The sequence below is a fragment of the Tasmannia lanceolata genome, unplaced genomic scaffold, assembly GCF_043159265.1.
Source record: "Tasmannia lanceolata isolate RefF3 unplaced genomic scaffold, GAP_Taslan_0.1 ptg000019l, whole genome shotgun sequence".
Classification (NCBI taxonomy): domain Eukaryota; kingdom Viridiplantae; phylum Streptophyta; class Magnoliopsida; order Canellales; family Winteraceae; genus Tasmannia; species Tasmannia lanceolata.
This window is the reverse complement of record NW_027518696.1, coordinates 11,917,659-11,928,904: the sequence shown is the minus strand read 5'-3', so window position 1 is coordinate 11,928,904 and position 11,246 is coordinate 11,917,659. Positions and strand designations below refer to the sequence as shown.

At 40.1% G+C, this 11,246-nt stretch overlaps 1 protein-coding gene and 1 pseudogene across 1 annotated transcript; both read left to right on the top strand.

Annotated features, from left to right (window-relative positions):
- Positions 1-363: 363 nt before the first annotated feature.
- On the top strand, positions 364-3,266 carry LOC143853255 (cytosolic sulfotransferase 15-like). Its single transcript, XM_077362983.1, has 2 exons — positions 364-507; positions 1,127-3,266. The coding sequence occupies exon 2, from the start codon at positions 1,169-1,171 to the stop codon at positions 2,183-2,185; it is 1,017 nt and encodes a 338-aa protein (XP_077219098.1). The 5' UTR covers positions 364-507; positions 1,127-1,168; the 3' UTR covers positions 2,186-3,266.
- Positions 2,542-3,266, top strand: LOC143852311 (cytosolic sulfotransferase 15 pseudogene; annotated as a pseudogene).
- Positions 3,267-11,246: the final 7,980 nt, after the last annotated feature.

Sequence of the window (11,246 nt, the reverse complement as noted above, 5' to 3'; positions counted from 1 at the left end):
CCCCGCGGGGAGGGGAGGGGGATTCCCCACCATCCCCGCAGAGGGGAAGGGGAAGGGGAGGGGGAAAATTCCCCGCAGAGGGGAAGGGGAAGGGGACCCCAACATCCGGCCCCGACCCGCCCCGTTGCCACCCCTAGTTTGGTGACCTAGAACCAAGAACCGAACCGAACCGGAAAAAATAGTATATGCATGCGATTATGCGTGATTTAAAATCCGTCAAGAACCAAAAAAGTGGGAGTGTTAGTATCATTCTTGAGGACACAAATTTCTTAAATTGTTAATATTTAATTCAAAATTATGGGATGCTGATATCATTATATGATCTCTTAATCTAGATTTTTTAAAGACAAAAGAATTAAAGAAAGGAAAGAACTAATAAACCCTAGTTCCTTACTTTCTTATCTACCTTGCAAGTTGCAATCCTCTCACGCCTCACTGCCTCCACTCGTCCGTCGGATCCGGAAAATCCGGCTGTCAAGAAGAAGAAGAAGAAGAAGAAGCCCAAAGGTACAGCCTTTTTTTTTTCACTTGGGACGTATCCCTGATTCCCTTCAACCTTGCTACTGTTCGTCTTCTTCCATAAGACAGCCATTTTCTTTTACTTGATATTCACACCCACACTTAGTTTCCTTCAAATTTGCTACTGTTTGTCTTCTTCCCTTCAAACTTGCTACTGTTTGTCTTCTTCCCTTCAACCTTGCTATTTAATGTTAACTCAATTTTTTTTTAAACCAAATGGTTAATTCCAACATGTGGGTGTCAAAATCAGTAACATTTAATAGGACTAAGTGTTTAGTGTGACTGTATTTCAGGTTCACTTGGTTTAAAAACCCACTCATTTTTTTTACTGTTGCAAACCTAGAACCGAACCGAACCAGAACCGAGGACCAATCGGTTCAGCTCTAGTTCCAGCAGTTGGGAACTGACATTAGGTGGCTCGGTTCTGGTTTTACCATGTCCAGCCCTCTCCACTGTTGGATAAAATCCCCCCTTAACGTTTTCCGTTAGTTTCAAAGGTATATAAATGGGTGATTTTATTCATTTAGGGGAGGAATATCCCTGCCCAAAATTGGCATCTATTATTTTCTCTCTTCTTACATCATCGTGGTATATAAATGTGTAACAGAAGATGTTCATATCCTGAGATCTGAATAGTCCTATCATCACCATGGAAGCATCCTCTGTTTCCTCCGAGGACTTTCATCTCCATGAAGAAGACGAAGGAATAAGCAAAGAATTCAAGGAACTAATCTCCTCCTTCCCAAAAACTAAAGGGTGGTACCAATTGTTTTACTACCAATACCAAGGCTTCTGGTATCCTCCAAGGCATTTACAAGCAGCAATGGCTTGCAATAAACACTTAGAAGCTCATAACAGCGATGTATTTGTGATCTCCACACCGAAATCTGGCACACTTTGGTTGAAGGCCCTCACTTTCGCTATTGTGAACCGGACTCGTTACTCTCTCACTCACCACCCTTTGCTCAACACCAACCCCCATGACCTCGTCCCTTTCTTGGAGATTCAGGTCTATGCAGATGACAAGGTTCCTGATCTAACAAACATTCCCTCCCCAAGGCTCTTCGCAACTCACATACCTCACACCTCTCTACCAAAATCGGTCATCGAATCGAATTCTCGGATTGTTTATTTGTGTAGGAATCCTAAAGATACCTTTGTTTCCTTGTGGCATTTCATAAACAGGTTGAGAGCCGAGATGTTTCAACAACCTCCTCTTCCTCTATTGGAGGCCTTTGAGATGTTTTGCAATGGAGTCTCATCGTTTGGTCCCTTTTGGGATCATGTATTGGGGTACTGGAAGGAGAGCTTGGCAAGGCCTGATAGGATCTTGTTCTTAAAGTACGAGGAAATAAAACAGGAACCCATGTTTTATTTGAAGAGGTTGGCCAAGTTCTTGGGGTGTCCTTTCACTTTGGAGGAAGAAAGAGAAGGGGTGGTAGAGGAAATATTGAAGCTATGCAGTTTTAAGAAATTGAGCGATCTAGAAGTTAACAAGACAGGGAAAACCTTTATAAACATTGAGAATAATTTGTTCTTTAGGAGGGGGGAAGTGGGTGATTGGACCAATAATCTCACACTTTCAATGATAGAACGTTTAAATCATGTCACGGACCAGAAGTTGCATGGTTCTGGTCTCACTTTCCAAGTATCACTCGAGAATTGAACCTACCATGCAGCATTTAGGTTGTACAGTTTCTTTTGGCTTTCCCTTGTGTTTTCATCCTTCTTCCATTTCCCACTCTTACTTACCATGTCCCAGTTTGTTTTGCAATAAATGTCCCTGAATGTAGAATTAATTACACTTCGAGGATTGATAAAATGAAGGGTGCCCTTAAAAAAGCCATCTACAAGGGCGCCCCCATTGGTCAAATTCCACAAAGAGCATTTATTGTTCCTTTATCTTTAGGGGGAAATTTTCCATATGACGTCGGAAAAATAGGAAAATGTCTGATTGAAGTCACTCAATTTCAACATGTCCATTTGGTGTTGACGCCCATTTCCCTCCTGAAAAATGGATGAAAATGCCCCTTTGTTTATTTGTGTAGGAATCCAAGAGATACCTTTGTTTCCTTGTGGCATGTCATGAACAGGTTGAGAGCCGAGGTGTTTCAACAACCTCCTCTTCCTCTACTGGAGGCCTTTGAGATGTTTTGCAATGGAGTCTCACCGTTTGGTCCCTTTTGGGATCATGTATTGGGGTACTGGAAGGCGATCGCTTGAGAGGATATTGTTCTTAAAGTAGGAGGAAATCAAACAAGACCCTGTATTTTATTTGAAGAGGTTGGCCAAGTTCTTGGGGTGTCCTTTCCCTTTGGAGGAAGAAAGAGATGGGGTGGTGGAGGAAATATCAAAGCTATGCAGTTTTAAGAATTTGAGCAATCTAGAAGTTAACAAGATAGGAAAAACGTTTAAGAATGTTGAGAATAATATGGTCTTTAGGAGAGGGGAGGTGGGTGATTGGGCCAATCATCTCACGCCTTCAATGATACAACATTTAGATACTGTCACAGACCAGAAGTTGCACGGTTCTGGTCTCACCTTCCGAGTATCATCTGAGAATTGAGCCTGCCAGAATTTAGGATGTTCAATTTCTTTTGATTTTCCCTGGTGGTTTCTTTCCTTTTCTCATTTTCCACTCTTACTAAGTTCCTACTTGGATGTTGATGTGGCTGTATCTTGTTCTGTTTGTTTGTTTGTTTTGTAATAAATCTCGCTGAATGTAGAATTGTGTTTTCATTTCATTATATCTTGTCCACTGATTATGATTTAATTATAATGCTCTATTTTAAGAGTTTTTATAAGGTGGCTGACCGTGAAAATCACAAGGGCAGCATGTCAAATCCCTGCCCCTTGATTTTTCATGTAAGTGGGAAGTAAAAAGATGTGGTCCGACCAGGATGAAAAGTCAGGGGGCAGGGTTTTGACACCCTCCGTTGTGATTTTCACAGTCAGCTACCATATAAATTCTCCTATTTTAAATAGTGTTGAGCACTTCTAACATAGTGATCTCCTAGCTGAGGTGGCCACTTTATCTTAGGAGTTAATGCCTTTGAAGCTGGTTGTTGGTCCTGCCTCTTATCTAATGCTAGGTGAGGTTACTTATGTTTCCTATAATGTAGATGGTTGGTTCTGCAACAAGAAATTTAATACACGTCTGAGCATTGACCCACACCCAAAACTTATATATACCCCATACTAAACCCTATTTTGCACACAGTTGCGTCTAATTTCCACAGAGTCTAGGTGTTGATGCCAAATCAACTCTCTTAGAAAAGAGCATCACTTTGATTTTTTTTGGGTTCTCCTCACAAACCCAAAGAGTTGCCTTCAACTATCATTCTTAGAGAACGGATTAAATCCAGAATCTACTTCTAGTGCCCAATCTGATTGTAATATCATAATAATAGGTAGAAATTGAATCAATTTTCAATTCTATTCAAAACTCTATAAGTTGAAGTGTCAGAATTTCATTTCCCGGAATTTTTTATTAATCCATTTCCATTTGTATCCGTCGCAAATTCAAATTTGAGTAGAAAATTCTCTTTATTCCTTCGTTCATACGTATCTCATAAGTATATGGAGTTGGATCAAATGTCATATGAAACAGTTTACGAGTATAATAATAACTATCAGTATACAAAGAAAAAGAACTTTCTTGCATGTTGTTCTAAGAGCACTCATCTAGGACTAAGGGGTCCTGACACGAAGCCACAACTAGCCCTAAGAAGCTGGTGGAGTCTCCTATATGTTATAACCCTAGACATGAATCGAATCTATCGATGATGGATGCTTTTAACCAGGTCAGTATGGTAGAGTCTCCTATATGTGATAACCTTATACATAAAATTGATGATCATAAGATGCTTTTAACTAGTTCTTCCACAGGATCATTTGCGTAATCAATGTAGAAGAGCTAGAAGCAGCGATCCAGATCCAAAGAACAGATCCATGTGAAGGAGAGAGAACTTCCAACTATGTTTCACAATTTACAATGTTAAACCAAAAAAAAGTAGAAGATAACAATCCACTCATAACCAATGATAATCAATCTAATCGGATCGTGGCTGTCTATTCCACACAATAAACGAACGTAAATCTTCCTCCAACTCATTACTCAAGAAGATTGATGGGTTTGTTCACTGCAAATACCAAATTAATCATGGAAAAAGACATTGCCACCATGGAAAAGAATACTAAACAGTTTCTTTTGAAGGAAAATGAAAACTAGCAAAAGTTTTCTCCTAATTGATTTCCCCATATTTTTGTTCTTTTGAAATGAATTGGTTTCCCCATATTTATAACCAAAGCCTAAAAAAACTAACCTATGGCAAGTTGATACTAACTTCTATCAAATCAAACAACATACACTTCAATTCTATTAATTTAAGACATTGTCTCTGTGTCTCACTGACCCCTTCTGTCATGGTGCCCTTGCTAACTTCAACTATCTTCTGATTTCCCTCCTTGAGGTGTACCTCTATCAACTGTGCGTGCCTCCACTCCCGTGGCCCTCACAGTTGAAGTAACTCTTTATCTGCGACATGGCGTTCCTGGATATATCATCTAATGCCCAATAACTCCTAGGTTGTAATTGGGTGAAAGCACCCCTACCCTGAGTCTTCTGTGATGGTTGTTGAGTGTTGAGGCATTTGCCATGGTGCAACACTCTATTGAGTAGTAATCTCTTTCTGTTGACGTAGAATCTTTGATTGGGAACCTGTCCAGAACTAGTTGAAATGGTGGTGTGTAGTAAGAATCCATCGAAAGTGCCTTGGCCATAGCCTTTTCCAACTCTGGTGGATCAAAAGTAAGGTCAAGGCTCCTATGAAGATTTTAGTGAACATGTGTTCGCCTTTGGTAGAACTAACTATACCTAAGTAAGGTAGGCTGTTTACCTTACACAAGTCCTATTGATGCACCAAAGGTTTGCTCCACCTGGTTACTAATTGGTTTTCGAATGCTTTGGAAAGTAGGACTTGCATACTTTAGTCTTGGAATTGATGAGTTTACCTTCGTAAAAATCATATCCGAATGATTAGTGAGGAATTTACATAATACTTATCATTTTTACAAATTATCCATATTTATACAAATTTATCTTCAAAAGAAAATCATTCTTGGGCCATCCATTGTAATCAGAGGTTAAAATTAGTCAACGTGTAGATTATACAAAATATCCAAATTTCAAAGCAATTTCAAACCTATTTTGAAGGTTGAAGGTTGATGTTGCAATGCTTTCTCCTCGGATCTTCTTCGCCAACTCGAATTCCCCATGTAAAAACAAAATATCTTGTCTATTGATTTAGATTTAACTATCATATATGCTTATATGTTTTTCATTTTACATGGAGTCAACCTTATTCATAGATTAATAGTCAACCTTATCATGCTTATATTTACTCAACACAACATCCACAGTCTACATGAGGACCATTTTATTTATTTGGAAAATTTTAATTAGTTTTTATACAGTTTACATGAAGAACTACCTTTCATGAACTAATAATATGACTTGGCTCTACTGGTAATAGCCATAGCTGTTGGAATGAAACCAACTAGGTTGGAGAGAGAAGATGAGTTTCAAGAGAAAAAAATTGTCCTCTTGATGCCAAACACACAAAGAAACAACCCCAAGTTGTTATACTATTCAAAAGCCTTCAAATTTCACTAAAATAGCTTACATATGAAGAAGATACATGTTCTAAAATATAGCCTAAACTTCAAATCCGAGATTAACAAGGCTTAGTTAAACTTAGCTTCCCTTCAACCTTGCTAAGAACTCAAGAATTCAAGTAGTGTGAGAATTCCAGCCAGAAGGGGGACAAATGATCTGCTAGATCAGAAACTAGGAAAACAGTAGTCATGGATTCTCGTGAGATGTAATGTTCCTTTTTAGGAACATTGATCGAGGACTGTGCTCCATCATGTTCAAGGGCCACCCTTTTGATCATTCTCAAGAAGGCACCCCTTATAGTGCTAATCTGGGCATAAGCCAAGGGCCATCTTCGTGTGGGACCACTCAGTGGGCCGAAAATCAGATGAAGTTGCAAGGTTTGAGCGGTGTGGGGCCCCTTTTTATGTGTTTGGGCATCATCCGTGGGGCCGGACCGAGTGATGGTGGCCCAATTGTGGGACCATTGGAGTGGAAGTCCCTCTTTAGTGCATTGGCCAAGGAGCCATCTGGTGTCCAAATGGCCCATAAGATGGCCTTATTTTGTACTAATCCTCCTTGGCAAAAATGATACGAGCACCACTCTTTTTGAATATAAGTGCTTGACTTGGAATGAAGGTGGTATGCAATCAAGACATTCAAAGAACTTATCTCCTATGCCAGTGAAGCAACCAACTTAGAAGGCAGTGGGTTTTCTAATTGGACGGTGCAGTGAGCACCCCATCCATCCTCCATCCTCCATCCTCCATCCTCCTTGCAGCAGTGTGCTCTTGGAGATCACCCATATTCCACAACCATTGAAGAGAGCATCCCCTCCATCCAGCCAAGCTTCCCCAGACGTCCATCCCAAGCTTCCACGAATGTTATGTTTTTATTCTCTACTTGGTCATTATTGATTTGGTAGCTTCCCAATCATCTCTTTATGAGAGCTATAGCTCTATTCTCTTATGTAAAGCCATTTTTGGTGGGTGGAATGACATAGAAGTGCAAAACAATCCCTATAAATTGATGCAATTGAACTGTTTGATGAAATGTCTATGTGAACGGCCATTCTTTTTGTAGTTAAAAAGGTGGGTTATGGCTCACCATTCCTTTTGAAGAAAAGGGCCATTACATGAGAAGAGAATCAATGAGATGGAGTAGCAATCTCTACACAGGGCAGAATCTTGGAATCCGAGTAGTATCGGCAAGACTTACTTTTTTTTAAAACAAATGGTTAATTCCAACATGTGGGTGTGAATATCAGTAGCCTTTTTTTTTAATGGTTAATTCCAACACGTGGGTGTGAATATCAGTAGCCTTTAATAGGACTAAGTTTCTAGTATGACCATATTTCAGGTTCACTTGGTTTAAATAACCACTCCTTTTTTTTAACTGTTGCAAACCCAAAACAAACCGAACCGATTAATTTCGGTTCTGGTTCGGTTCGGTTCCAGGACCAATCGGTTCAGCTCTGGTTCCAGCAGTTGGGAACCGACATTAGGTGGCTCGGTTCTGGTTTTACCCTAGAACCGAACCATGTCCAGCCCCCCCCCCCCCCCCCCCCCCCCCTGTTGGATAAAATCCCCCCTTAACGTTTTCGGTTAGTTTCAAAGGTATATAAATGAGGGATTTTATCCATTTAGGGGAGGGGGGGGGGGGGGGGGGGGATATCCATGCCCAAAATTGGCATCTATTATTTTCTCTCTTCTTACATCATCGTGGTATATAAATGTGTAACAGAAGCTATTGCTGTCCAGGACCTGATTTCCTTCTCTCCGACTCATTTGGAGGAAGAGAGAGCCAGGATTCTCCTAGACCTGGTGGCAGAGGTTTTATGGGTTGAGAGAGCAACGAACTTGTGCCATTCGAAACTCAAGGAAATCCAAGAGTGGCAGTGGAAGCTGAGCTCCAATAGTCAAATTACACCAAGGTGCAGGTAGGTGAGGGAGCAGTGGGGTCTCCCAAAGGGTCTTTTGGTCAGAGGCTGGGCTCTGAGGCCCAGATGGAGGAAGCTGAGACGGAGTCTTTAACAAGTCGTCTCACTTTATTTATATAAAGGTGATTGCTTTAACCATTTCATGGGTTAAAGTCCACCCGAGTTTTCGGTTTGTCTGTGCCCATGAGTTATGGCAGGCGTGGAGATATATTTGCTTTAGCTATGAGGTGAGGCAAGTTCCTGTATCAGAGTGGGAACCTCCAAATTTAGGGAAAATAAAGGTGAACTTCGATGGATCTAGCCTTGGTAATCCGGGGCCAGCTGGAATAGGTCTAAGGGACGATTAGGGAGCTACTATGTGGGCTTTTTCAGGCCCTATTGGAGTTGTGGACTCGAATGAACCAGAGGTGAGAGCAGCGCTTGAGGGCATGTTATTTCTAGAGGGCCGGCTATGAAGGGCCCCGTCGTAGAATGCAACTCCTTGAACATGATTAGGTGGTTGGAGGGAAGCCGCGCTCCCCTTTGGGGCATAGCCAATGTACATTGTGGCCCAACAAATGGACAGTTTCGATCTATCATATGGAGTGGCAAGGGGAAGGGAATCCTAACATACATCGTATAATTTCCCGTACGAGTTGTAAACTAAATGTGGGGAATCTATTCCCATTGTATCATCATGTTCTACCATTGATCCATTGTGAGTGACTTCTTTTGATTTCTTTTTTGAAAAAATTGCAAATGGGGGACGCCAAAATACGAGAATTGCCAATGAGGGACACTCCTTTGAAAAATTATAAATGGGGTCAAAAACAGAATTTGCAGGAGAACCTGACCAAAATGCCCCTAGGGGTTATTAAGTCTAAAAATTATTCAAAGTTACTACTGGTCTATATCAATACTATAGAAGAAGAATAAGTAATTTTCTTTGGAGCCTTTTTGTGTTCTTGAACTAGAATTAGAAGAGAGAATGCGAGAGATAGAGAGAGATAAAGTGGAAGAATTGTGTTGAGCCAAGGGAGAACGAATTTTCTAGCTCAAGTGGCTGGAAATTTCTTTCTCCCTTGATTATATATCATTTAGAATTTTTCCTTTTTTGATTTCGTATTATTTCTCAACCAAGTTTGATCTCAATTCGAAGACTAGTTGAAGTGGAAGTCCAAAATCAATGAGAAGTGTGTGTAGATCAACTTGGACTTTCCCCTTTGACAAGGGAACACATTTTTGTTTTCTAAATGGACACTCCATTCAGTTTTAATGAGAGTTTGTGTTGGAATCAAATTCCTACAAAGTCTCCTTCTCAATCTCCAAGTATATAAGTCAAACTTGATCCAAATGAGTTGACTTTAATTCCAACTCCACAACCACGAAGAGAAAACATTTTGGGAGTCCTCACACCAGTGTGGGCGTGTGGTGGGGCCCACCACATGCTCTCCCTTGTTGGGAAGACCTCCCACAAGTTCCAACTAATTTCATGTTTATCTCTTTATTTTATTTGAATTGCAAAATGGATAAAAATGGTTGGACGAATATTATGTGCATGTATGTCCCACCAAAATACTTTAAATATATAATTTGTATTTCAAATATATATATATATATATATATATATATATATATATATATATATATATATAATTTAATTCTCTAATTAAATAATTTAATCACTCCCATCCAATGGGAATAAAGACTCCAATAAAATTCCAAAAATTCTTCTATATGTATTACTTGTTAGTTAACATTTAACTAACACCTAATACATACAACTATAACACCTATATGTATATTATATCTCTTTGCAATTAATTTTATCGATCAAATCCGTCTATGCAAACCAATAAAATGTGGGACCCTAATTCAAAAGGATGTATCCAGGTCATTCGAGTTGTGAGTGGGATCGTTGCAGGGATCCGACAGCCAATCCTGCAGAATCCAATGGCGGGCGCCAATGCGATCTCGCTCCGTAGTTAAAACTACAATCGCATTGGGTCAGTGGTCTCCATTGAGACTTAACCTTGAAGATGACCGTCAGATCATCATACTCCTAACCACATAAATCATGTGCAAGTCTTTTCTCCCCTTTACATCTACCGAGTTAGGTCCTACGGAGCGTAGACACCTTTTACCCCTGGGCCCGCTCATGGTATTTCTTCCAGTCAAGCAGTTTAGGGCCCACAAATGCATTTGCAAAACCATTTATAAGACTTGCTAGTGTTTCAGAAAACTTTTGATAAACTGTTTACCAAAGTCGTCTAGCCAGGCTATTTATTAGGCCTACCGCTCTAACCGAAATCGTAGATTTTTTCCTTAAAATTTAGGGCGGAGAATTCCGTGTTGGGTATCTCTATCGGGCTAGAGGGTTTGTCCTAGGATCTAGCACTATCCGAATGTGACTTTAAACAAGAACCACTATGAGATAGACTAAAACCCTAGAATGAGCCCACATACCAAAATGACCCATCTGGTCAAAGGACATGTAAAGAGTCCTGTCTGGTAGAACAAGCTTATCTCTTCTTGTCCACAAGTTGTTCAAATGTGATCCTATTCAATGCGCAATCCAATCGTCACACCCACTCTTCTTGCTTAGGGCCCACTACCCATATGACTGAGATAAGTCATCTCATGACTCATGCATGTAGGCAAACAAGGTGCCGGTTGTATACAGGAAGAGAAGTCCAATCTCTACCCAACTAGGAACTTTTAAAGTTTGCAAAGAACCGAGATGTCATATCTCCTTCCTCCCTAGGATTTGTGAATCATCGAGCATGGCATTTCTACTTTGCTACCTAAGGATGAATATGTGTCATAAAACAACCACATCACACACATTCAAATGTATAAAACCCAATATATGTCATGAAATAAAACTTTTATTGATACTCAAGTCAAAGGAAATACAAAATATACTGACTTGTGGGGCACTGATTCTAACAATTTTCTTCTTTTTATCCTTTTGTACCTTTTCCGTTTCTCTTCTTCTTCCCTGCACCTAAAATCAAGAATAAGGAGAAAAGAATAATAAAAAGAAGAAGAATGAGAAAAAGGGTATTTTAGTCTTGTCGTAGACTATGTCTTTGCTAGGGTCCATCGATAAAGGCATTTCGCGGCTGGTCTGTAGCACTTCAGAACAACATCTCC

Bases quoted from the DNA above. Each gene is read 5' to 3' on its own strand.
- LOC143853255 (XM_077362983.1), top strand. From the start codon at position 1,169: ATGGAAGCATCCTCTGTTTCCTCCGAGGACTTTCATCTCCATGAAGAA.